At 48.0% G+C, this 26,207-nt stretch overlaps 1 protein-coding gene across 2 annotated transcripts in view; it reads right to left on the reverse strand.

Moving 5' to 3' along the window:
- Positions 1-26,207, reverse strand: part of hdac6 (histone deacetylase 6) — a 32,545-nt gene continuing 6,338 nt past the window's right edge. For both annotated transcript variants that reach the window (XM_046344780.1, XM_046344779.1), the window contains exons 5-27: positions 25,585-25,669; positions 24,140-24,180; positions 23,714-23,810; positions 23,255-23,352; positions 23,031-23,135; positions 22,712-22,780; positions 20,441-20,567; positions 19,045-19,110; positions 18,402-18,461; positions 17,802-17,891; positions 17,188-17,362; positions 15,511-15,679; positions 14,997-15,125; positions 12,463-12,631; positions 11,836-12,038; positions 11,158-11,350; positions 9,518-9,667; positions 6,723-6,897; positions 5,607-6,004; positions 3,780-3,908; positions 3,403-3,549; positions 2,788-2,916; positions 1-447 (exon numbers count right to left, since the gene is read on the reverse strand). In XM_046344780.1, coding sequence (XP_046200736.1) covers positions 379-447; positions 2,788-2,916; positions 3,403-3,549; positions 3,780-3,908; positions 5,607-6,004; positions 6,723-6,897; positions 9,518-9,667; positions 11,158-11,350; positions 11,836-12,038; positions 12,463-12,631; positions 14,997-15,125; positions 15,511-15,679; positions 17,188-17,362; positions 17,802-17,891; positions 18,402-18,461; positions 19,045-19,110; positions 20,441-20,567; positions 22,712-22,780; positions 23,031-23,135; positions 23,255-23,352; positions 23,714-23,810; positions 24,140-24,180; positions 25,585-25,669 — 3,073 coding nt within the window. In that variant the 3' untranslated portion in view covers positions 1-378. The remainder of the gene's footprint in view (positions 448-2,787; positions 2,917-3,402; positions 3,550-3,779; positions 3,909-5,606; positions 6,005-6,722; positions 6,898-9,517; positions 9,668-11,157; positions 11,351-11,835; positions 12,039-12,462; positions 12,632-14,996; positions 15,126-15,510; positions 15,680-17,187; positions 17,363-17,801; positions 17,892-18,401; positions 18,462-19,044; positions 19,111-20,440; positions 20,568-22,711; positions 22,781-23,030; positions 23,136-23,254; positions 23,353-23,713; positions 23,811-24,139; positions 24,181-25,584; positions 25,670-26,207) is intronic.

Here is a 26,207-nt window from a genome sequence, read left to right on the forward strand (position 1 = left end):
AAAGGAGAGAGAGAAAAAGGAGAGAGAAAGGCAGAGAGACACACGGTGAGAAAGAGAGGGAGAGAGCGAGAGTGACAAAGACAGACAGACAAGTGAGAATATAAAGAGAGATTTAAAGGCACAGTCATGTCTGCCAAGCAAGCAGAGGCACTAACAATAGCACCGAGACCAGAACAGTAGTCTTTTATATTTTGCTTTCACAACAACATATGTTCCGTGTCCTCTCTCTCTCTCTCTCTCTCTGCGTGTCGTCGTCCATGTATGGCTTCAGTTAGAGAGGGGCATGTCCTCTCTCTCTCCCCCTCCCTCCGTGTTGTTGTCACTGCATGTCCTCTCTCTCTCTCTCTCTCTCTCTCTCTCTCTCTCTCTCTCATGGCTTCAGTTAGAGAGGGGCATGTCCTCTCCAAACTTCATACAGTGGGCAGCGTTCTTGGCTTCAAACACCATCTGGACAACAGGTAGAAGGGCAGGAGAGAAAATAACAGGAGAGAAAGAAGAGATTTAAGCACATGGGGAACATCATTAAACAAAATACCTTAATAATAGCCCATTATTCCTAGCCTCAGACTACTTTCTGGCCCTGTGCTATCTTCACACCCTGCTCTAGAGCAGTCAGCTAGCCCATTATTCCTAGCCTCAGACTACTACTGGCCCTGTGCGATCTTCACACAAGCAGAGTTATCTGAAACCAACAGTCTTCAACACAAGCAGAGTACGGTCTTCAACACAAGCAGAGTACGGTCTTCAACACAAGCAGAGTACGGTCTTCAACACAAGCAGAGTACGGTCTTCAACACAAGCAGAGTACGGTCTTCAACACAAGCAGAGTACGGTCTTCAACACAAGCAGAGTACGGTCTTCAACACAAGCAGAGTACGGTCTTCAACACAAGCAGAGTACGGTCTTCAACACAAGCAGAGTACGGTCTTCAACACAAGCAGAGTACGGTCTTCAACACAAGCAGAGTACGGTCTTCAACACAACAAGTACGGTCTTCAACACAAGCAGAGTACGGTCTTCAACACAAGCAGAGTACGGTCTTCAACACAAGCAGACGGTACGGTCTTCAACACAAGCAGAGTACGGTCTTCAACACAAGCAGAGTACGGTCTTCAACACAAGCAGAGTACGGTCTTCAACACAAGCAGAGTACGGTCTTCAACACAAGCAGAGTACGGTCTTCAACACAAGCAGAGTACGGTCTTCAACACAAGCAGAGTACGGTCTTCAACACAAGCAGAGTACGGTCTTCAACACAAGCAGAGTACGGTCTTCAACACAAGTAGAGTACGGTCTTCAACACAAGCAGAGTTATCTGAAACCAACAGTCAATTTTTATGGGAAAATTCAAATTAGGTAACAAAGTAACCGATTGGTTAGCCCCGAAAAGTCGGTGCTAAGCCTCGCTCCAGAGCACAGCCAGCTAGCCCTGGGCTAAGGTTGGTGCTAACCCTGCTCTAGAGCAGTCAGCTAGCCCTGGGCTAAGGTTGGTGCTAAACCTGCTCTAGCGCAGTCAGCTAGCCCTGGGCTAAGGTTGGTGCTAAACCTGCTCTAGCGCAGTCAGCTAGCCCTGGGCTAAGGTTGGTGCTAACCCTGCTCTAGAGCAGTCAGCTAGCCATGGGCTAAGGTTGGTGCTAACCCTGCTCTAGAGCACAGCCAGCTAGCCCTGGGCTAAGGTTGGTGCTAACCCTGCTCTAGAGCAGTCAGCTAGCCCTGGGCTAAGGTTGGTGCTAAACCTGCTCTAGCGCAGTCAGCTAGCCCTGGGCTAAGGTTGGTGCTAACCCACTTTATAAATGTACAAGTATGAACACTCTTCTCCCCGGGTTAAAACCACCCTTAGAAAGTGTCTGACTCCGATACAGCTTAGCCTCTGTAGCTGTGTAGCCTCTGTAGCTGTGTAGCCTCTGTAGCTGTGTAGCCCCTGTAGCTGTGTAGCCCCTGTAGCTGTGTAGCCCCTGTAGCTGTGTAGCCCCTGTAGCTCTGTAGCCCCTGTAGCTCTGTAGCCCGTGTAGCCCCTGTAGCTGTGTAGCCCCTGTAGCTGTGTAGCCCCTGTAGCTGTGTAGCCCCTGTAGCTGTGTAGCCCCTGTAGCTGTGTAGCCTCTGTAGCTGTGTAGCCTCTGTAGCTGTGTAGCCCCTGTAGCTGTGTAGCCCCTGTAGCTGTGTAGCCTCTGTAGCTGTGTAGCCTCTGTAGCTGTGTAGCCCCTGTAGCTGTGTAGCCTCTGTAGCCCCTGTAGCTGTGTAGCCCCTGTAGCTGTGTAGCCTCTGTAGCTGTGTAGCCCCTGTAGCTGTGCAGCCCCTGTAGCTGTGCAGCCTCTGTAGCCTCTGTAGCTGTGTAGCCTCTGTAGCCTCTGTAGCTGTGTAGCCTCTGTAGCTGTGTAGCCTCTGTAGCTGTGTAGCCTCTGTAGCTGTGTAGCCTCTGTAGCTGTGTACGTACTGAATGTAAATGTTATATATTAAAAAGGTAAATGATAAACATTTAGAATAGTAGACCTCTGTTGTTGTCTCAAAATTGAGTCGGTACACAACCTTGATATTGTTCTTGTTTTAAATGTAGTTCTGCGCTTGTCTATTAATGTAGCGTCCTTCTCTCATCCCAGGATTTATGGTATTACTAGCATAGCACACAAGGGGGCGCAAAAAATAGCACATTGTCCGTCTATTACCAGAATGCTAACAAAATTAGCAAAAACTTGTAGCGAAATTGTGGACATTTACAAGTGAAAAGTGAAAATTAACAATCTTTTCTGTGTTGCAAACTTTTCCGATTTGACCCGCTCCTCCTCTCACCTGGTTGTGGACGTAGGCCTGACAGGAGTAACACCAGACCGACAGGTCAGCGAAGCTCAGCACCAGCCGGTGTTCTGACACCACGCCGTGGGTTAACATGTGCTGGTTGACATAGCGACCACAGTACACCTTGACATAGCGAAGACAAAAAACACTAGTCAGGAGAATGGCATGTTACATCTCGCTATGATGTCCAAGCACTAAATCGAGGACAACAAAGTTAATTGTATATCTTATTGCCGACAATATATTTATCTTCATACTAAGAAGAGCGTTGCTTTGTGGTTGATAAAGAATTTCTAAAGTTGTTTAAATGAAATGTACATGAATAGAAGTGATTCTGTTAAGATGTAGACGCTGGTAGAGGTCCGACCTCCAGACGCTGGTAGAGGTCCGACCTCCAGACGCTGGTAGAGGTCCGACCTCCAGACGCTGGTAGAGGTCCGACCTCCAGACGCTGGTAGAGGTCCGACCTCCAGACGCTGGTAGAGGTCCGACCTCCAGACGCTGGTAGAGGTCCGACCTCTAGACGCTGGTAGAGGTCCGACCTCCAGACGCTGGTACTGGAGATGATGTGAGGTTAAGAGGACATGAAGTGTCCTTTGTTTCCAGTACCTTGTAGCAGCAGAGACAGATCCAGTTCTCAGTGTCGGTTCCACAGTCCTCACAGGGCCGAAACACATCTATACCTCCAACAGGAACAGGCCTCACTGAGTCTAGGTGGGGGCACCAGGACAGGGGATCCACCACGTACATAGAGCTCTGAGGGGTTGGGAGGGAAAAAAAAGGCGAAAATTGCTCTCTTGAAAATACTGAAAAGTTACATGAGATTTCTGCCTCAATCGCAAATTGTTATCTTCGGCGTACCGAGATTTTAGACTATTTTTCTTTTACTTTGTATTTTAGACAAGACCTGGAGGGGTTGGATCCACAGTTCTACCGATAACACCTCAACAAATATACGAAAGGAGAAAACTGAATATCATCTGTACCCCGTCCACATCCTGGTTTCCACAGAACAGCTCAAACACCGGCTCCTTGGAGCAACCAGACGCCCCTTCCACCGCACCGCTCTCCTGGTCTCCCTTGGTAACTGGGTCTGAGGTAGCCATGGCGACCGCCTAGGATGGTAATTCAGTAACAATGTATCTTGCCAGTTGAGCCAGTCAACAGGAGAAAAGTTTCACATTTCCAATCATTGATAACGCCAGCGTAGCCTAGTGGTTAAGAGCGTTGGACTAGTAACCGGAAGGTTGCAAGTTCAAACCCCCGAGCTGACAAGGTACAAATCTGTCGTTCTGCCCCTAAACAGGCAGTTAACCCACTGTTCCTAGGCCGTCATTAAAAATAAGAATTAGTTCTTAACTGACTTGCCTAGTTAAATAAAGGTAAAATAAAAAATAAAAATAACCTGGTGAAAATAAACCCCGTCTGTTTCTGATGGAGGTCAGAGTCGAAGGCCAGCATTTTATTTTTTTAAATTTAACCTTAATTTAACTAGGAAAGTCAGTTAAGAACAAATTCTTAATTACAATGGCGGCCTAGGAACAGTGGGTTAACTGGCCTAGGAACAGTGGGTTAACTGGTCTAGGAACAGTGGGTTAACTGGTCTAGGAACAGTGGGTTAACTGGTCTAGGAACAGTGGGTTAACTGGCCTAGGAACAGTGGGTTAACTGGCCTAGGAACAGTGGGTTAACTGGCCTAGGAACAGTGGGTTAACTGGCCTAGGAACAGTGGGTTAACTGGCCTAGGAACAGTGTGTTAACTGGCCTAGGAACAGTGGGATAACTGGTCTAGGAACAGTGGGTTAACTGGTCTAGGAACAGTGGGTTAACTGGTCTAGGACCAGTGGGTTAACTGGTCTAGGAACAGTGGGTTAACTGGTCTAGGAACAGTGGGTTAACTGGTCTAGGAACAGTGGGTTAACTGGCCTAGGAACAGTGGGTTAACTGGTCTAGGAACAGTGGGTTAACTGGTCTAGGAACAGGGGGTTAACTGGTCTAGGAACAGTGGGTTAAGTTCCTTGTTCAGAGGCAGAACGACAGTTTTTTTTCCCCTTGTCAGCCTCGGGGGATTTGATCTAGCAACCTTTCGGTTAACTTGTCCAACGCTCTAACCAATAGGCTACCCTGCCACTCCACTCTAACCACTAGGCTACCCTCCCACCCCTCCACTCAAACCACTAGGCTACCCTCCCACCCCTCCACTCTAACCACTAGGCTACCCTCATTTAACATTTACATTTAAGTCATTTAGCAGACCCTCCCACCTCTACACTCTAACCACTAGGCTACCTGCCACCTCTACACTCTAACCACTAGGCTACCCTCATTTAACATTTACATTTAAGTCATTTAGCAGACCCTCCCACCTATACACTCTAACCACTAGGCTACCCTCCCACCTCTACACTCTAACCACTAGGCTACCCTCCCACCTCTACACTCTAACCACTAGGCTACCCTCCCACCTCTACACTCTAACCACTAGGTTACCCTCCCACCTCTACACTCTAACCACTAGGTTACCCTCCCACCTCTACACTCTAACCACTAGGCTACCCTCCCACCCCTCCACTCTAACCACTAGGCTACCCTCCAACCCAAAAGTTTAGTTGATCCAATCCCCATGAGTTCACACAGAAGTACACAAATTATCTAAAAACAGAGAGCAGGGATCTCGGCCAAAAGCTTACATCCAAAGTGGCACCCTATTCCCTACATAGTGCACTACTTTGGATAGGGCTCTGGTCAAGAGTAGTGCACTAGGGAATAGGGTGCCGTTTGGTATGTGACCATGACTTCCCACGGTTCCTTACCGGCGTCTCTGTCTCGTCAGGCGTTGGTTGGAGAATCTCGGGCGTATTTGGAACAGCTTCCGTCTTAACCTCTTTAACAACTGGGCTCTTCATAGGACTGAGCCTCACCTTCGACCTGGCTCCACCCACAGAGACGGACGCTGGGCTGGGATTGGCTGAGGTACTTTGGTTTAGGTCGAGTGACACCAGTCCCTTTGTGAGGTCATCCAGGTCAAGGTCGCCCCGATCACCAGAGGGCAGAGGTGTGGTCTGAGATGTGGTCTGAGGTGTGGTCTGAGGTGACCCCTGACCAGGGCTGGCCCCGCCCTGGTTACCCTGTCTGGGAGACTTCTTGCCCTTAGAAGTCCTCTTCCCTCGGGGTTTGGGGTTTGGCAGAGACAGACGGAGAGACTCTGGTACTGATTAGAGAGGAAAACAATACAGGGAAAACATTACATCCCCCTGGTATGCGGTCCCCCCTGGTATACGGCTCCCCCTGGTATACGGCTCCCCCTGGTATACGGCTCCCCCTGGTATACGGCTCCCCCTGGTATACGACAACCCCTGGTATACGGCTCCCCCTGGTATACGGCTCCCCCTGGTATACGGCTCCCCCTGGTATACGGCTCCCCCTGGTATACGACTCCCCCTGGTATACGACTCCCCCTGGTATACGGCTCCCCCTGGTATACGGCTCCCCCTGGTATACGGCTCCCCCTGGTATACGGCTCCCCCTGGTATACGGCTCCCCCTGGTATACGGCTCCCCCTGGTATACGGCTCCCCCTGGTATACGGCTCCCCCTGGTATACGGCTCCCCCTGGTATACGGCTCCCCCTGGTATACGGCTCCCCCTGGTATACGGCTCCCCCTGGTATACGGCTCCCCCTGGTATACGACTCCCCCTGGTATACGACCCCCTGGTATACGACCCCCTGGTATACGACCCCCTGGTATACGGCTCCCCCTGGTATACGGCTCCCCCTGGTATACGGCTCCCCCTGGTATACGGCTCCCCCTGGTATACGGCTCCCCCTGGTATACGGCTCCCCCTGGTATACGGCTCCTGTCGTTTTAAACAGATGATAAAACTAAAATTCTGATTCCTGAGAGTTCCAGACAGAGAAACAGGACTCACGCTGTATCCTGAGGGACAGCCAATAGGCGGAGTGGGTGCGTATGACCTTGTTGATGCTGACTGCTGCGTTGGGGTGAGGTGCGGGCAAGGGAGGCAGGGGCAGAGCGGGGTCTCCCAGGAGAATGCTGGTGCAGGCAGACATAGACTCCGAAATGGCAGTCAGGTTATAACCACCCTGTAGAGGTGCGGGAGAGAATGTTTCACACTTCCTGCTCTGACATTGCTGACAGCTACATTGGGGAGAAATGGACTTACTATGACTGTGATATGTAGCTGTGTCATCTAGCTATCTTCTGATGAAAATGACTAAATAAGTCACTAATACATGACAAAGGAAAATGTATTTATGGCAAATCAAATCAAATTTATTTATATAGCCCTTCTTACATCAGCTGATATCTCAAAGTGCTGTACAGAAACCCAGCCTAAAACCCATAAAACAGCAAGCAATGCAGGTGTAGAAGCACAGTGGCTAGGAAAAACTCCCTGGAAAGGCCAGAACCTAGGAAGAAACCTAGAGAGGAACCAGGCTCTGAGGGGTGGCCAGTCCTCTTCTGGCTGTGCCGGGTGGAGATTATAACAGAACATGGCCAAGATGTTCAAATGTTCCTGAATAACCAGCAGGGTCAAATAATAATAATCACAGTGGTTGTCGAGGGTGGAGCAAGTCGGCACCAGATGGTGTCAAGAAGGTGTCTGTGCATTTTCTATTTAACAAAGATCCCCATTGGTTACTGCTACTCTTCCTGGGGTTTATTATGGATCCCCATTGGTTGCTGCTACTCTTCCTGGGGTTTATTATGGATCCCCATTGGTTGCTGCTACTCTTCCTGGGGTTTATTATGGATCCCCATTGGTTGCTGCTACTCTTCCTGGGGTTTATTAAGGATCCCCATTAGTTCCTGCCAAGGCAGCAGCTACTCTTCCTGGGGTTTATTATGGATCCCCATTAGTTCCTGCCAAGGCAGCAGCTACTCTTCCTGGGGTTTATTAGGAATCCCCATTGGTTGCTGCCAAGGCAGCAGCTACTCTTCCTGGGGTTTATTATGGATCCCCATGAGTTCCTGTCAAGGCAGCACCTACTCTTCCTGGGGTTTATTAGGGATTCAGGCCAAAAAGTTCCATCTTGGTTTTGTCAGACCAGAGAATCTTGTTTCTCATGGTGTGAGAGTCCTTTAGGTGCCTTTTGGCAAACTCCAAACGGGCTGTCATGTGCTTTTTACTGAGGAATGGCTTCCTGCTGGCCAAACACACCAAGACAGTCGTGAAGAGGGCGCAACAAAACCTCATCTCCCTCAAGAGACTGAAAAGATTTGGCATGGGTCCTCAGATCCTCAAAAAGTTCTGCAGCTGCACTATCGAGAGCATCCTCGATAGTTGCAACCTGACTGGTTGCATCACTGCCTGGTACGGCAACTGCTCGGCATCCGACCACAAGGCACTACAGAGGGTAGTGCGTACGGCCCAGTTTATCACTGGGGCCAAGCTTCCTGCCATCCAGGACCTATATAATAGGTGGTGTCAGAGGAAAGCCCCCCCAAAATTGTCAGAGACTCCAGTCACCCAAGTCATAGACTGTTTTCTCCAAGTCACAGACTGCCAAGTCTAGGACCAAAATGCTCCTTAACAGCTTCTACCCACAAGCCTGCTGAACAATTAATCAAATGGCCACCAGACTATTTACATTGACCCCCCCCCCCCAATTTGTTTTGTACACTGCTGATACTCACTAATTATTATGTATGCAGTCACTTCACCCCTACCTACATGTACATATTACCACAACTAACCTGTACCCCCGCCGATGAACTCGGTAACGGTACCCTCTTATATAAAACCTGTTACTTTTTATTATTTTTACTTTAGTTTATTTGGTAACTATTTTCTTAACTCTTCTTGAACTGCACTGTTGGTTAAAGGGCTTGTAAGTAAAGCATTTCACAGTAAAGTCTACACTTGTTGTATTCGGAGCATGTGACAAATAAAGTTTGATTTGATTTGAAGGCCTGATTGGTGGAGTGCTGCAGAGATGGTTGTCTTTCTGGAAGGCGCTCCCATCACAGAGGAACTATAGATCTCTGTCAGAGAGACCATTGGGTTCTTGGTCACCTCCATGACCAAGGCCCTTCTCCCTGATTGGTCAGATTGGCCGGGCAGCCAGCTCTAGGAAGAGTCTTGGTGGTTCCAAACTTCTTCCATTTAAGAATGATGGAGGCCACTGTATTCTTGGGGACCTTCAATGCTGCAGAAGTGTTTTGGTACCTTTCCCCAGATCTGTGTATCGACACAATCCTCTCTCTGAGCTCTACGGACAACTCATTCGACCTCAAGGCTTGTTTTTTTTCTCTGACATGCACAGTCAACTGTGGGACCTTATATAGACAGGTGTGTGCCTTTCCACCAGAATGGGCTTCAGGTGAGGCAGATGAACCTGTAGCCATATTACTTCACTAGTATTTAACATGAGATCCTCTCTAATCTTTACAGGAATGTGGTTCTGAATATAAACAGCAGCACCTCCACCATTGGCATTTCTGTCTTTTCTGTAGATGTTATAACCTTGTATTGCTATGACTGTATCATCAAAGTTATGTGTGTATGCATGCCTGTGTGTGTGTGTGTGTGTGTGTGTGTGTGTGTGTGTGTGTGTGTGTGTGTGTGTGTGTGTGTGTGTGTGTGTGTGTGTGTGTGTGTGTGTGTGTGTGTGTGTGTGTGTGTGTGTGTGTGTGTGTGTGTGTGTGTGTGTGTGTGTGTGTGTGTGTGTGTCTGTGTGTGTGTTAATGCAGACCACTAACCTCCAGGATGACCAATACTCTGCCGCCTGCCAGGCCCATCAGGAGGTGGGTGAGGTGGGCATAGCCCGGGGGGGTCACGTGGTAACCTCCTAGAGGGTCCCCCCTGGCTGCATCAAACCCTGCCGATACCAGAACCAGGCCCGGGTCAAACTACAGAGTGGGAGAGAAACCAACTGTTTAAGGCCCGGGTCAAACTACAGAGTGGGAGAAACCAACTGTTTAAGGCCCGGGTCAAACTACAGAGTGGGAGAAACCAACTGTTTAAGGCCCGGGTCAAACTACAGAGTGGGAGAAAACTGTTTAAGGCCCGGGTCAAACTACAAAGTGGGAGAGAAACCAACTGTTTAAGGCCCGGGTCAAACTACAGAGTGGGAGAAACCAACTGTTTAAGGCTAAAAATACTTGAATTTGTCATAGAGCCCACTGCCCTTTATGGTTGTGAGGTCTGGGGTCCGCTCACCAACCAAGACTTCACAAAATGGGACAAACCCTAAATTGACACTCCGCATGCAAAATTCTGCAAAAATATCCTCCGGCCCTAAACAGAGAGTACACCGTGGCAGAATACCTGACCACTGTGACTGGCCCTAAACAGAGAGTACACCGTGGCAGAATACCTGACCACTGTGACTGACCTAAACTTAAGGAAAGCTTTGACTATGTACAGACTCAGTGAACATAGCCTTGCTATTGAGAAAGGCTGCCGTAGGCAGACCTGGCTCTCAAGAGAAGACAGGCTATGTGCTCACTGCCCACAAAATGAGGTGGAAACTGAGCTGAACTTCCTAACCTCCTGCCCAATGTATGACCATATAAGAGACACATATTTCCCTCAGATTAAACTCCCATATCTACTGGGTGAAATTCCACAGTGTGACATCACAGCAGCAAGATTTGTGACCTGTTGCCACAAGAAAAGGGCAACCAGTGAAGAACAAACACCGTTGTAAATACAACCCATATTTATTTATCTTCCCTTTTGTACTTTAACTATTTGCACATCGTTACAACACTGTATATATACATAATGACATTTGAAATGTCTTCATTCTTTTGGAACTCTGGTGAGTGTAATGTTTAGTGTTCATATTTCAATGTTTATTTCACTTTTGTTTAATATCGATATATAAACATATGTTTCTTATGCCAATAAAGCCCTTTGAAATGAATTGAGAGAGAGAGAGAGAGAGAGAGAGAGAGAGAGAGAGAGAGAGAGAGAGAGACCGAGTGGAAGGATACTGAATCTCTCTAGCGATGGGCCTGACCACTGAGTGGAAGGATACTGTACCTCTCTAGCGATGGGCCTGACCACTGAGTGGAAGGATACTGTACCTCTCTAGCGATGGGCCTGACCACTGAGTGGAAGGATACTGTACCTCTCTAGCGATGGGCCTGACCACTGAGTGGAAGGATACTGTACCTCTCTAGCGATGGGCCTGACCACTGAGTGGAAGGATACTGTACCTCTCTAGCGATGGGCATGACCACTGAGTGGAAGGATACTGTACCTCTCTAGCGAAGGGCATGACCACTGAGTGGAAGGATACTGTACCTCTCTAGCGATGGGCATGACCACTGAGTGGAAGGATACTGTACCTCTCTAGCGATGGGCCTGACCACTGAGTGGAAGGATACTGTACCTCTCTAGCGATGGGCATGACCACTGAGTGGAAAGCTGCAAGGTACTCCGCGTCGCCCATCTTGGCTCCATTCCAGGGGATGTTGACGTTGAACCCTGCTCCCTTCCCCTCGCCCACTCTGTTGTAGTGAGCGTCCTCGGAAGTAGGGAAGAAGGTCCCATCCTCGTAGCGATGCAGGGAGATGTAGAGGACACTGGATGGAGAGAGGAGAGAGTTGGAGTTAGTGAGGGAGAGGACCCTGGATGGAGAGAGGAGAGGGTTGGAGTTAGTGAGGGAGAGGACCCTGGATGGAAAGAGGAGAGGGTTGGAGTTAGTGAGGGAGAGGACCCTGGATGGAGAGAGGAGAGGGTTGGAGTTAGTGAGGGAGAGGACCCTGGATGGAGAGAGGAGAGGGTTGGAGTTAGTGAGGGAGAGGACCCTGGATGGAGAGAGGAGAGGGTTGGAGTTAGTGAGGACACTGGATGGAGAGAGGAGAGGGTTGGAGTTAGTGAGGGAGAGGACCCTGGATGGAGAGAGGTGAGGGTTGGAGTTAGTGAGGGAGAGGACCCTGGATGGAGAGAGGAGAGGGTTGGAGTTAGTGAGGGAGAGGACCCTGGATGGAGAGAGGAGAGCAGCGGAACCCCTCTGGGCCCTCGTCAAAAGCAGTGCACCAGAAATGGAACAGGCACGGCTAGGTACCTGTCATCCTCTTCGAAGATGTGCTGTGTTCCGTTGCCATGGTGAACATCCCAGTCCAGGATGAGGACCCGCAGGGGCTTCTGGGAGATGGACTGGGCGTATCGGGCAGTCAGGGAGGCGGTGTTGAAGAAACAGAACCCACAGGCAGCGTCCTTCTCGGCATGGTGACCAGGGGGGCGCACGATGGCCACGCCATTACGGACCTGGTGGGAGGGGGGGGACATACAACAGTCTGATAATTAGGGTTGCAAAATTCCAGGAACTTCCCCCAAAATTCCCTAGTTTTCCAAAAAATCCCAGTTGGAAAATACCTGGAATCAGGAAGGAATAATCAGGAAATCCAGGAATCCAACAGCCTGGAATGCTGGGTAATTGGGGAAAGTTTAGGGGAATTGTGTAACCCTAAGTCTGATAATACAACCATGTTGACTAATAAAAGGCTCTGCTCTTTCAAACAAACATCACTTTTTCAAAGACTTTACAAAGAATTTTAAAACCATTTTTGCGGCTTTACAGTAATTAATTCAGGAAACTATGTCCTCACAAAAGGCAGCCTGAGTGCCTAACTTTTAACATGTACTGGACACAGCGGGGTTAGAGGTCAACGTGATGGAGGTAATGTTCAACCTGTCCCGTCAGAACAGCCTGTACTGCATTAAAGCAGGCCCCAGCGGCCAACCGGGCGCTCCTGTAGCTCTCAGTACTGATGAAGATAGAGTTGTACTCATCTCCCAGTCTGTGAAGGTCCCTCGTCTTCATCCCCTCTGTGGCCTTGATCTTGGCTATGTGCTCCAAGCTACAGACACAGATTAGACACATTCACAGAATTACAACATTTGAAATAAGAATTATTGGAGGAAAAAGAAATAATGTATGGATTGTCCACGCAATGTGGAAATGTGGGTTTGGCTTCGCCCCGTAAACAAACAGACAAACAGCATTATGAGCACATCATCCTCCAGATCATTAAATACAATGTACACGTTACCCAGTCGGTCATACCAACATGTTTCAAACAGACCACCATAGTCCCTGTGCCCAAGAACACCAAGGTAACCTGTCTAAATGGTTACCGCCCCGCAGCACTCGTATCTGTAGCCCCGCAGCACTCGTATCTGTAGCCCCGCGGCACTCGTATCTGTAGCCCCGCGGCACTCGCATCTGTAGCCCCGCGGCACTCGCATCTGTAGCCCCGCGGCACTCGCATCTGTAGCCCCGCGGCACTCGTATCTGTAGCCCCGCGGCACTCGCATCTGTAGCCCCGCGGCACTCGCATCTGTAGCCCCGCGGCACTCGCATCTGTAGCCCCGCGGCACTCGCATCTGTAGCCCCGCGGCACTCGCATCTGTAGCCCCGCGGCACTCGCATCTGTAGCCCCGCGGCACTCGCATCTGTAGCCCCGCGGCACTCGCATCTGTAGCCCCGCGGCACTCGCATCTGTAGCCCCGCGGCACTCGCATCTGTAGCCCCGCGGCACTCGCATCTGTAGCCCCGCGGCACTCGCATCTGTAGCCCCGCGGCACTCGCATCTGTAGCCCCGCGGCACTCGCATCTGTAGCCCCGCGGCACTCGCATCTGTAGCCCCGCGGCACTCGCATCTGTAGCCCCGCGGCACTCGTATCTGTAGCCCCGCGGCACTCGTATCTGTAGCCCCGCGGCACTCGTATCTGTAGCCCCGCGGCACTCGCATCTGTAGCCCCGCGGCACTCGCATCTGTAGCCCCGCGGCACTCGCATCTGTAGCCCCGCGGCACTCGCATCTGTAGCCCCGCGGCACTCGCATCTGTAGCCCCGCGGCACTCGCATCTGTAGCCCCGCGGCACTCGCATCTGTAGCCCCGCGGCACTCGCATCTGTAGCCCCGCGGCACTCGCATCTGTAGCCCCGCGGCACTCGCATCTGTAGCCCCGCGGCACTCGCATCTGTAGCCCCGCGGCACTCGCATCTGTAGCCCCGCGGCACTCGCATCTGTAGCCCCGCGGCACTCGCATCTGTAGCCCCGCGGCACTCGTATCTGTAGCCCCGCGGCACTCGCATCTGTAGCCCCGCGGCACTCGTATCTGTAGCCCCGCGGCACTCGTATCTGTAGCCCCGCGGCACTCGTATCTGTAGCCCCGCGGCACTCGTATCTGTAGCCCCGCGGCACTCGTATCTGTAGCCCCGCGGCACTCGTATCTGTAGCCCCGCTGCACTCGTATCTGTAGCCCCGCAGCACTCGTATCTGTAGCCCCGCAGCACTCGTATCTGTAGCCCCGCAGCACTCGTATCTGTAGCCCCGCAACACTCGTATCTGTAGCCCCGCAACACTCGTATCTGTAGCCCCGCAACACTCGTATCTGTAGCCCCGCAACACTCGTATCTGTAGCCCCGCAACACTCGTATCTGTAGCCCCGCAGCACTCGTATCTGTAGCCCCGCAGCACTCGTATCTGTAGCCCCGTAGCACTCGTATCTGTAGCCCCGTAGCACTCGTATCTGTAGCCCCATAGCACTCGTATCTGTAGCCCCACAGCACTCGTATCTGTAGCCCCACAGCACTCGTATCTGTAGCCCTGTATGACCAGTAATAGTCCTATATGACCAGTAATAACCCTATATGACCAGTAATAACGCTATATGACCAGTAATAACCCTATATGACCAGTAATAACCCTATATGACCAGTAATAACCCTATATGACCAGTAATAACCCTATATGACCAGTAATAACCCTATATGACCAGTAATAACCCTGTGTGACCAGTAATAACCCCGTGTGACCAGTAATAACCCCGTGTGACCAGTAATAACCCTATATGACCAGTAATAACCCTATATGACCAGTAATAGCCCTATATGATCAGTAATAGCCCTATATGATCAGTAATAGTCCTATATGACCAGTAATAGCCCTATATGATAGTAATAACCCTATACGACCAGTAATAACCCTGTGTGACCAGTAATAGTCCTATATGACCAGTAATAGCCCTATATGATCAGTAATAACCCTATACGACCAGTAATAACCCTGTGTGACCAGTAATAACCCTATATGACCAGTAATAGTCCTATACGACCAGTAATAACCCTATACGACCAGTAATAGTCCTATATGATCAGTAATAACCCTATACGACCAGTAATAGTCCTATATCTTTCATTTGTTCTTGGTAGAAGTTACCTGTGGCACAGAGCCAGCTCCTCCTCTAAGGCAAGTCGAGCCGGTATCCTCAGGCAACGGGACACCAAGCCCAGGTCGTCATGACGGGAGAAGATACGCTGGATCCTCTGGGGAAGCTCTGGGTGGTGGCTGCCAACAACCAAAATAACATCATTTCCATACAGTACATTCAACATGAGGCTACGGCTGGATAGTGAAGGAACCCTGAGGGATAGGGGATGAATTCATATTTATTTGATTTAGCCAGGAGTTTCCACTGAGTGACAACTGGGACTGCTTTCCAGGGAGGGGGATATGTTTCTGGACAGGGCCTCAGTGTCTCACCTGTCCCACATGTTCTTGTGTCTTAGATTGATTCTCACCTGTCCCACATGTTCCTGTGTCTTAGATTGATTCTCACCTGTCCCACATGTTCCTGTGTCTTAGATTGATTCCCACCTGTCCCACATGTTCCTGTGTCTTAGATTGATTCCCACCTGTCCCACATGTTCCTGTGTCTTCGATTGATTTTCACCTGTCCCACATGTTGTGATGTTCCATCATCCTCTGGTCGTACACCAGGCCCGTGGTCAGGTCCAGGCTGTCTCCTCTCTCCTCACAGACCTCTTCACCTAACTCCATACTGCTCTCTGCTGGGGTCAGGACTGGGTTCAGGGGGTCGCTGTCTGATAGAGGCCCTCCCTCTGGAGACAAACCACAGTCATGAATGGTTATGATGGGTTATGAAGAGGTTATGAAGAAGTTATAGAAGGGTTATGAATGTGTTATAAGGGTTATGAATGGGTTATGAGGGGTTATGAATGGGTTATGAGGGGTTATGAATGGGTTATGAATGTGTTATAAGGGTTATGAATGGGTTATAAGGGTTATGAATGGGTTATGAATGTGTTATAAGGGTTATGAATGGGTTATAAGGGTTATGAATGGGTTATGAATGTGTTTAAAGGGTTATGAATGGGTTATAAGGGTTATGAATGGGTTATGAATGGGTTATAAGGGTTATGAATGTGTTTAAAGGGTTATGAGGGGTTATGAATGTGTTTAAAGGGTTATGAATGGGTTATAACGGTTATGAATGGGTTATGAATGGGTTATGAATGGGTTATGAATGGGTTATAAGGGTTATGAATGTGTTATGAGGGGTTATAAGGGTTATGAATGGGTTATAAGGGTTATGAGGGGTTATAAGGGTTATGAATGGGTTATAAGGGTTATGAATGGGTTATAAGGGGTTATAAGGGTTATGAATGGGTTATAAGGGTTATGAGGGGTTATAAGGGTTATGAGGGGTTATAAGGGTTATGAATGGGTTATAAGGGTTATGAATGGGTTATAAGGGTTATGAATGGGTTATAAGGGGTTATAAGGGTTATGAATGGGTTATAAGGGTTATGAGGGGTTATAAGGGTTATGAATGTTTTTTTTTTATATATATTTTTTTTATATCTAGGCTATATATGGACCGATTTAATCGAAAAAAAGACCCAATAGTGATTATGGGACATCTAGGAGTGCCAACAAAGAAGATGGTCAAAGGTAATGAATGTTTTATATTTTATTTGTGCGTTTTGTGTAGCGCCGACTAAGCTAATTATTTTGTTTGCGTCCCCTGCGGGTCTTTTGGGGTGTTACATGCTATCAGATAATAGCTTCTGATGCTTTCGCCGAAAAGCATTTTAAAAATCTGACTTGTTGCCTGGATTCACAACGAGTGTAGCTTTAATTCAATACCCTGCATGTGTATTTCAATGAACGTTTGAGTTTTAACGAGTGCTATTAGCATTTAGCGTAGCGCATTTGCATTTCCAGATGTCTAGATGGGACGCCTGCGTGTCAGGTAGGAGCAAGAGGTTAAAGGATTATGAATGGGTTATAAGGGGTTATGGAGGGGTTATAAATGGGTTATGGAGGGGTTATGAATGGGTTATAAGGGGTTATGGAGGGGTTATAAATGGGTTATGGAGGGGTTATAAGGGGTTATAAGGGGTTATGAATGGGTTATGAAGGGGTTATGAATGGGTTATGTGGGGTTATGAATGAGTTATGTGGGGTTATGAATGAGTTATGTGGGGTTATGAGGGGTTTAAAGGATTATGAAGGGGTTATGAATGGGTTATAAGAGGTTATGGAGGGGTTATAAGCGGGTATGAATGGGTTATAAGGGGTTATGAATGGGTTCTCCAGTACTTACCCAGTACCTGCAGACTGGTCCAGTAAGGGTACAGAGCAGAGATAGACCTGGAGATGGATTTCAGGGCACTGTCACTCGGGATGGATGGTGACCCCAAGCGGGGGCAGGACTCCCCCAATAGTGACCTCAGACAGGCACATACCCCTTCTGCGGTGGACTGTAGGTTATATCCTCCCTGAAAACATGAGACAAGCGACATCAACGTCACTCACTATAACTTTATAAAAACAGATCTCTTTCAGTCAACACACATGGACTTTAACCATAAAAGTGGGGCGCACGCAGTTAACGTAGATATATAATGTGGTATGGAAGCCAACTCAACCTTCCCCAACTCAGCGTTTACACAGGCAGCAGAATAATTTTCATTTGCCCAATTATTGAGAAAATATCTGATGTGATTGGTCAAAAGGCCAATGAGTGACAAAAGATCTGATTTGGGCTGCATGTGTAATCGAAGCTACAGTGGGGCAAAAAGGTAGTCAGCCAGCAATTGTGCAAGTTCTCCCACTTAAAAAGATGAGAGAGGCCTGTAATTTTCATCCAAAGATCTGATTTGGGCTGAATGTGTGATCGAAGCTAAATAAAAGACATGTAGAGTGGTTTGTTGTTACCTCGAGAACCAACAGCAACTTCCCCTGAGCCAGGCCCAGCAGCATGTGAGTCAGAACAGAGAAACACTGAGGACTGGCAGACATCTCTCCCTAGGGTAAAAACACACAACATCTTTCAGAAATCATATACATTCCAGGCCCAGCAGCATGTGAATCAGAACAGAGAAACACTGAGGACTGGCAGACATCTCTCCCTAGAGTAAAAACACACAACATCTTTCAGAAATCATATACATTCCAGGCCCAGCAGCATGTGAATCAGAACAGAGAAACACTGAGGACTGGCAGACATCTCTCCCTAGGGTAAAAACACACAACATCTTTCAGAAATCATATACATTCCAGGCCCAGCAGCATGTGAATCAGAACAGAGAAACACTGAGGACTGGCAGACATCTCTCCCTAGGGTAAAAACACACAACATCTTTCAGAAATCATATACATTCCAGGCCCAGCAGCATGTGAATCAGAACAGAGAAACACTGAGGACTGGCAGACATCTCTCCCTAGGGTAAAAACACACAACATCTTTCAGAAATCATATTATTTTGTATCACATCAACTTGTAGATCAAGAACATGAATATTTGGTTCTCCTTACCTTGGGATCACCTATCACAGAGTCGAAGCCTGCTGCCACCAGGACAAGCTGAGGCTGGAACTGCAACAAACAAACTGTTATGGGGGAAAATCACATCGGAATGTTCCTATTCTTCTAAGAACATCGTCCGAATGTTCCTATTATTCCAAGAACATCGTTCGAATGGTTCTTATTATTCTAAGAACATCGTTCGAATGGTTCTTATTATTCTAAGAACATCGTTCGAATGGTTCTTATTATTCTAAGAACATCGTTCGAATGGTTCTTATTATTCTAAGAACATCGTTCGAATGTTCTTATTATTCTAAGAACATCGTTCGAATGTTCTTATTATTCTAAGAACATCGTTCGAATGTTCTTATTATTCTAAGAACATCGTTCGAATGTTCTTATTATTCTAAGAACATCGTTCGAATGTTCTTATTATTCTAAGAACATCGTTCGAATGTTCTTATTATTCTAAGAACATCGTTCGAATGTTCTTATTATTCTAAGAACATCGTTCGAATGTTCTTATTATTCTAAGAACATCGTTCGAATGTTCTTATTATTCTAAGAACATCGTTCGAATGTTCTATGTTCTATTACGTTATATAAAACCCAAACGATTGAGGAAGTCTAACAACCATCTCAACGACTATACCTCGTAGGCTACAGGCAAAAGAAGCTGCTGGAATGCGGCAACGTAGTCTGCATCTTTCATTCCAATCTGTCGAACAAAGGCAAAGAACAGACATCAATGTCACCATATTTTACAAACTACTAGACATAGTATCAATACAACAACATTAGTAAAACAACCCTCGATACGACAACATTAGGAAAACAACCCTCGATACGACAACATTAGGAAAACAAGCCTCGATACGACAACATTAGGAAAACAAGCCTCGATACGACGACATTAGGAAAACAAGCCTCGATACGACGACATTAGGAAAACAAGCCTCGATACGACGACATTAGGAAAACAAGCCTCGATACGACGACATTAGGAAAACAACCCTCGATACGACGACATTAGGAAAACAACCCTCGATACGACGACATAGGAAAACAACCCTCGATACGACGACATTAGGAAAACAACCCTCGATACGACGACATTAGGAAAACAACCCTCGATACGACGACATAGGAAAACAACCCTCGATACGACGACATAGGAAAACAACCCTCGATACGACGACATAGGAAAACAACCCTCGATACGACGACATAGGAAAACAACCCTCGATACGACGACATAGGAAAACAACCCTCGATACGACAACATTAGGAAAACAACCCTCGATACAACAACATTAGGAAAACAGAATACAAGGTAAACACTGAGGAGATAATACGATAGCAGAGGTAGATGAGGCTTAACTAGTCCAGTAACTAGTACCTTAGGAGATAATACGATAGCAGAGGTAGATGAGGCTTAACTAGTCCAGTAACTAGTACCTTAGGAGATAATACGATAGCAGAGGTAGATGAGGCTTAACTAGTCCAGTAACTAGTACCTTAGGAGATAATACGATAGCAGAGGTAGATGAGGCTTAACTAGTCCAGTAACTAGTACCTTAGGAGATAATACGATAGCAGAGGTAGATGAGGCTTAACTAGTCCAGTAACTAGTACCTTAGGAGATAATACGATAGCAGAGGTAGATGAGGCTTAACTAGTCCAGTAACTAGTATCTTAGGAGATAATACGATAGCAGAGGTAGATGAGGCTTAACTAGTCCAGTAACTAGTACCTTAGGAGATAATACGATAGCAGAGGTAGATGAGGCTTAACTCGTCCAGTAACTAGTACCTTAGGAGATAATACGATAGCAGAGGTAGATGAGGCTTAACTAGTCCAGTAACTAGTACCTTAGGAGATAATACGATAGCAGAGGTAGATGAGGCTTAACTAGTCCAGTAACTAGTACCTTAGGAGATAATACGATAGCAGAGTTAGATGAGGCTTAACTTGTCCAGTAACTAGTACCTTAGGAGATAATACGATAGCAGAGTTAGATGAGGCTTAACTTGTCCAGTAACTAGTACCTTATTCCAGGGCAGGTTGATGTTGTATCCCTCCCCAGAACCGGTGCCCACAGCACTGCTGTCTGACGCGGGCAGATGGGGCCAGAACAAACCCTCCTCATATCTGTGGACTGAGAAGTACAGAACGCTGACGGAGAGAGAGAGAGAGGAGAGAGAGAGAGAGGAGAGAGGAGAGAGAGAGAGAGAGAGAGAGAGAGAGAGAGAGAGAGAGGAGAGAGGAGAGAGAGAGAGAGAGAGAGAGAGGAGAGAGTAGAGAGGAGAGAGAGAGAGAGAGAGAGAGAGAGAGAGAGAGAGAGAGAGAGAGAGAGAGAGAGAGAGAGGAGAGAGAGGAGAGAGAGAGAGAGGAGAGAGAGGAGAGAGAGGAGAGAGTAGAGAGAGTAGAGAGGAGAGAGTAGAGAGAGAGAGAGTAGAGAGAGGAGAGAGTAGAGAGAGGAGAGAGTAGAGAGGAGAGAGAGGAGAGAGAGAGAGTAGAGAGTAGAGGAGAGAGAGAGGAGAGAGAGAGAGAGGAGAGAGGAGAGAGAGGAGAGAGTAGAGAGAGAGAGAGAGAGGAGAGAGTAGAGAGAGAGAGAGAGAGTAGAGAGAGGAGAGAGTAGAGGAGAGAGAGGAGAGAGAGAGAGAGAGAGAGAGAGAGAGAGAGTAGAGAGGAGAGAGAGAGAGAGAGAGAGAGAGAGAGAGAGAGAGAGAGAGAGGGAGAGAGAAAGAGACAAGACGAGACGAGAGGGAAAGAGGGGGGGGGTTTACATCACTCCTCTCCTCACATCATATGACAGCCATACATTTGGTCAGGTGTACGGAAACAGAGTTTTTCGCCCACGCCCCTCGACCACCCACCCCTCCGGAAACCTCCTCCTCAAAGGATCACGTTCTGCGCATGTGTTATTTTACACACACATTAGTATTTCCTAACGTAGCTGCTGCTCTCCCTCCCTTCACATAGCTGCTGCTCTCTCTCTCCCTCCCTTCACATAGCTGCTGCTCTCCCTCACTTCACGTAGCTGCTGCTCTCTCTCTCCCTCCCTTCACATAGCTGCTGCTCTCCCTCACTTCACGTAGCTGCTGCTCTCTCTCTCCCTCCCTTCACATAGCTGCGCTCTCCCTCACTTCACGTAGCTGCTGCTCTCTCTCTCCCTCCCTTCACGTAGCTGCTGCTCTCTCTCTCCCTCCCTTCACGTAGCTGCTGCTCTCTCTCTCCCTCCCTTCACGTAGCTGCTGCTCTCCCTCCCTTCACATAGCTGCTGCTCTCCCTCACTTCACGTAGCTGCTGCTCTCTCTCTCCCTCTCTCTCCCTCCCTTCACGTAGCTGCTGCTCTCTCCTCTCCCTTCACGTAGCTGCTGCGTAGCTGCTGCTCTCTCTCTCCCTCCCTTCACGTAGCTGCTGCTCTCTCACTTCTCTCTAGCCTCTCCCTTCACGTAGCTGCTGCTCTCTCTCTCCCTCCCTTCACGTAGCTGCTGCTCTCCCTCCCTTCACGTAGCTGCTGCTCTCCCTCCCTTCACGTAGCTGCTGCTCTCTCTCTCCCTCCCTTCACGTAGCTGCTGCTCTCTCTCTCCCTCCCTTCACGTAGCTGCTGCTCTCTCTCTCCCTCCCTTCATGTAGCTGCTGCTCTCCCTCCCTTCACGTAGCTGCTGCTCTCTCTCTCCCTCCCTTCACGTAGCTGCTGCTCTCTCTCTCCCTCCCTTCACGTAGCTGCTGCTCTCCCTCCCTTCACGTAGCTGCTGCTCTCTCTCTCCCTCCCTTCACATAGCTGCTGCTCTCTCTCTCCCTCACTTCACGTAGCTGCTGCTCTCCCTCCCTTCACGTAGCTGCTGCTCTCTCTCTCCCTCCCTTCACGTAGCTGCTGCTCTCTCTCCCTCCCTTCACGTAGCTGCTGCTCTCTCTCTCCCTCCCTTCGCTGCTCTCTCTCCCTCCCTTCACGTAGCTGCTGCTCTCTCTCTCCCTCCCTTCACGTAGCTGCTGCTCTCTCTCTCCCTCCCTTCACGTAGCTGCTGCTCTCTCTCTCCCTCCCTTCACGTAGCTGCTGCTCTCTCTTTACTCACCCTCTTCTGAAGCATGGTGATGTAGCCTATGTCTCTGCCTCATGTTTCTGAACAGCTGAAATAAAAACCCTGCGGTCGATTTGAACAAAAATTCCCATTATGAAGAGGCACTCAGCTACGTAAACAGAGATCCTGCACATACACAGAAATATCCAGATTTTTATCCTTGGAAAATTGAGATAAAGAAAGTCTGTATCCGTAGCCACTGAGGTTCAACAACACAGTAGTGTTACCTACCTGGGATCCTCCTGGAAAATGTACTGGATCCCCTGGCCGTGATGCACATCCCAGTCCACTATCAGAACTCTGCAATCAACCAATCAGAACTCTGCAATCAACCAATCAGAACTCTGCAATCAACCAATCAGAACTCTGCAATCAACCAATCAGAACTCTGCAATCAACCAATCAGAACTCTGCAATCAACCAATCAGAACTCTGCAATCAACCAATCAGAACTCTGCAATCAACCAATCAGAACTCTGCAAAACTCTGCAATCAACCAATCAGAACTCTGCAAAAACTAGCCAATCAACCGATCAGTGATGCGACTCACCGTTCCACTCGATGGCGTGTCTGTGCGTAGCGCGCTGCGATGGCCAGATTATTGAACATACAGTAACCATTCATCTGGTCGACCTGGGCGTGGTGACCTGGAGGTCTGGACACACAGCCAATTAAAAAACACAACTCAATATGTTCTCAATACTTCTGTTTAAAACAATATCCTCAGACTGATTAAGCTGTGTCACGTTTATACATTACAAATCATTATTTTACCTAGCAACAGAGAATCCATTCCGGAGCTCTGAGGTCATGACCTTATCAACCAGCTGCAGAACAGAGCCCACAGCCAGACTGGCACACGTATATGACTCCTGGGGCAGGGGAGAGAGAAGATAGAGAGAGACAAGACGGTGAGAGAGATAGAGATAGAGATAGAGATAGAGATAGAGATAGATAGATAGATAGATAGATAGATAGATAGATAGATAGATAGATAGATAGATAGATAGATAGATAGATAGATAGATAGATAGATAGAGAGAGGGAGAGAGGGAGAGAGCGACAGAGAGACACCACTGCCACGGTCTTGATTACTCAACAACAGAGGGGCCTATATTCTGACTCGAGATTTGTACGCAAGCCTCCCACTGACATCAATGAAAAATTAACGGAGTTGCCTGTAGTTATCTCAACTCTGGACATCATCGGTGTTTGAATGAAACAGTTACTCACAGGGTGGATGTAGACCGAGTCATAGGAGTCAGCCAGCGTCTTCAGCTGGTCTTCGTCCATAAGCTGAGTGGACCTCATCAGATCTACATACTCCTTCCTGTTTAGATACATTTAACACAGTTAATATAGAATACTGAACATGAGAAATGGCATCTCTACATGCTCCTTCCTGTTTAGATACACAACAAACACATGAAAATATAAACATATTTACTGGCCATTCTACACCCAATTTAAAAGGCACAGGCAGCGCAATTCTGATCTTTTGTCCACTAATGGTCTTTTGACCAATTACAACAACACATCTATTTCAGAAATGATCTGATTGGTTACAAAAAAATTTTTTTTTTAAATTTAAAGACCAATTAGCGAACAAAATATATTGGAATTGGGGCTACTTGTGTAAACGCGGTCTAAAAGACTTACGTGTGAACTAAGTGCAGCTCTTCGTTAGACGCAGCCCTCGCCTGAGAGAGAGAGACAACCCCGTTAGAGAGAGAGACAACACCGAGAGAGAGAGAGACAACACTGTGAGAGAGAGAGAGAGAGAGAGAGAGAGAGAGAGAGAGAGAGAGAGAGAGAGAGAGAGAGAGAGAGAGAGAGACAAGACGGTGAGAGAGAGAGAGAGAGAGAGAGACAAGACGGTGAGAGAGAGAGAGAGAGACAAGACGGTGAGAGAGAGAGAGAGAGAGAGAGAGACAAGACGGTGAGAGAGAGAGAGACAAGACGGTGAGAGAGAGAGACAACACGGTGAGAAGTACTGTGTACAAGTAATGTGTACTGTGGAGAAGTATTGTGTACTGTGTAGAAGTACTGTGTACTGAGGAGAAGTACTGTGTAGAAATACTGTGTACTGTGTAGAAGTACTGTGTACTGAGGAGAAGTACTGTGTACTGTGTAGAAGTACTGTGTACTGTGGAGAAGTACTGTGTACTTTGGAGAAGTACTGTGTACTGTGGAGAAGTACTGTGTACTGAGGAGAAGTACTGTGTACTGAGGAGAAGTACTGTGTACTGAGGAGAAGTACTGTGTACTGAGGAGAAGTACTGTGTACTGTGTAGAAGTACTGTGTACTGTGTAGAAGTACTGTGTACTGGAGAAGTACTGTGTACTGACGAGAAGTACTGTGTACTGTGTAGAAATACTGTGTACTGTGTAGAAGTACTGTGTACTGTGGAGAAGTACTGTGTACTGTGTAGAAGTACTGTGTGCTGTGGAGAAATACTGTGTACTGTGTAGAAGTACTGTGTACTGAGGAGAAGTACTGTGTACTGTGGAGAAGTACTGTGTACTGAGGAGAAGTACTGTGTACTGTGGAGAAGTACTGTGTAGAAGTACTGTGTACTGTGTAGAAGGACTGTGTACTGTGGAGAAGTACTGTGTACTGAGGAGAAGTACTGTGTACTGTGGAGAAGTACTGTGTACTGTGGAGAAGTACTGTGTACTGTGGAGAGGTACTGTGTAGAAGTACTGTGTACTGAGGAGAAGCAAACAGCATTGACTTCTAGGACAACAAAATAAATCTCCTGTCTAACTAGTTGATGTTAACATTATATAACTCTGTCAGATAGGTGGACAAACACCAGTCCCTGAGATGTTCCTCCCCTACCCCTTACTTCAATCTATCAATTCATCAATCAATCAATCAATTCACCGCAGTGAGACAGCAGTCCCTGTTTCTCCACTGTGTGTGTGTGTGTGTGTGTGTGTGTGTGTGTGTGTGTGTGTGTGTGTGTGTGTGTGTGTGTGTGTGTGTGTGTGTGTGTGTGTGTGTGTGTGTGTGTGTGTGTGTGTGTGTGTGTGTGTGTGTGTGTGTGTGTGTGTGTGTGTGTGTGTGTGTGTGTGTGTGTGTGTGTGTGTGTGTCCCTCACCTCCACTGTAACACAGCGAGACAGCAGTCCCTGTTTCTCCACCATGTCCATTACAGTGCTCACTCTCTCTGGGCATTCTGGGTGACTGGAAGCAGAGCAACACAATGGTTTCTCAATTCACTCTTCGATACAACCAGTCGGTTAATTACAGAATCAGAAATGAGGTCACACTTAAATACAGCGGTACCTGTTTGGGGTTGTTTGGGGTACCTGTTTGGGGTACCTGTTTGGGGTACCTGTTTGGGGTACCTGTTTGGGGTGCCTGTTTGGGGTACCTGTTTGGGGTGCCTGTTTGGGGTGCCTGTTTGGGGTGCCTGTTTGGGGTACCTGTTTGGGGTGCCTGTTTGGGGTACCTGTTTGGGGTGCCTGTTTGGGGTACCTGTTTGGGGTACCTGTTTGGGGTTCCTGTTTGGGGTTCCTGTTTGGGGTTCCTGTTTGGGGTGCCTGTTTGGGGTACCTGTTTGGGGTACCTGTTTGGGGTTCCTGTTTGGGGTTCCTGTTTGGGGTTCCTGTTTGGGGTTCCTGTTTGGGGTTCCTGTTTGGGGTACCTGTTTGGGGCTGTTTGAGGTACCTATTTGGGGTACCTGTTTGGAGTACCTGTTTGGGGTACCTGTTTGGGGTAC

The sequence above is a fragment of the Oncorhynchus gorbuscha genome, linkage group LG03, assembly GCF_021184085.1.
Source record: "Oncorhynchus gorbuscha isolate QuinsamMale2020 ecotype Even-year linkage group LG03, OgorEven_v1.0, whole genome shotgun sequence".
NCBI classification, from domain to species: domain Eukaryota; kingdom Metazoa; phylum Chordata; class Actinopteri; order Salmoniformes; family Salmonidae; genus Oncorhynchus; species Oncorhynchus gorbuscha.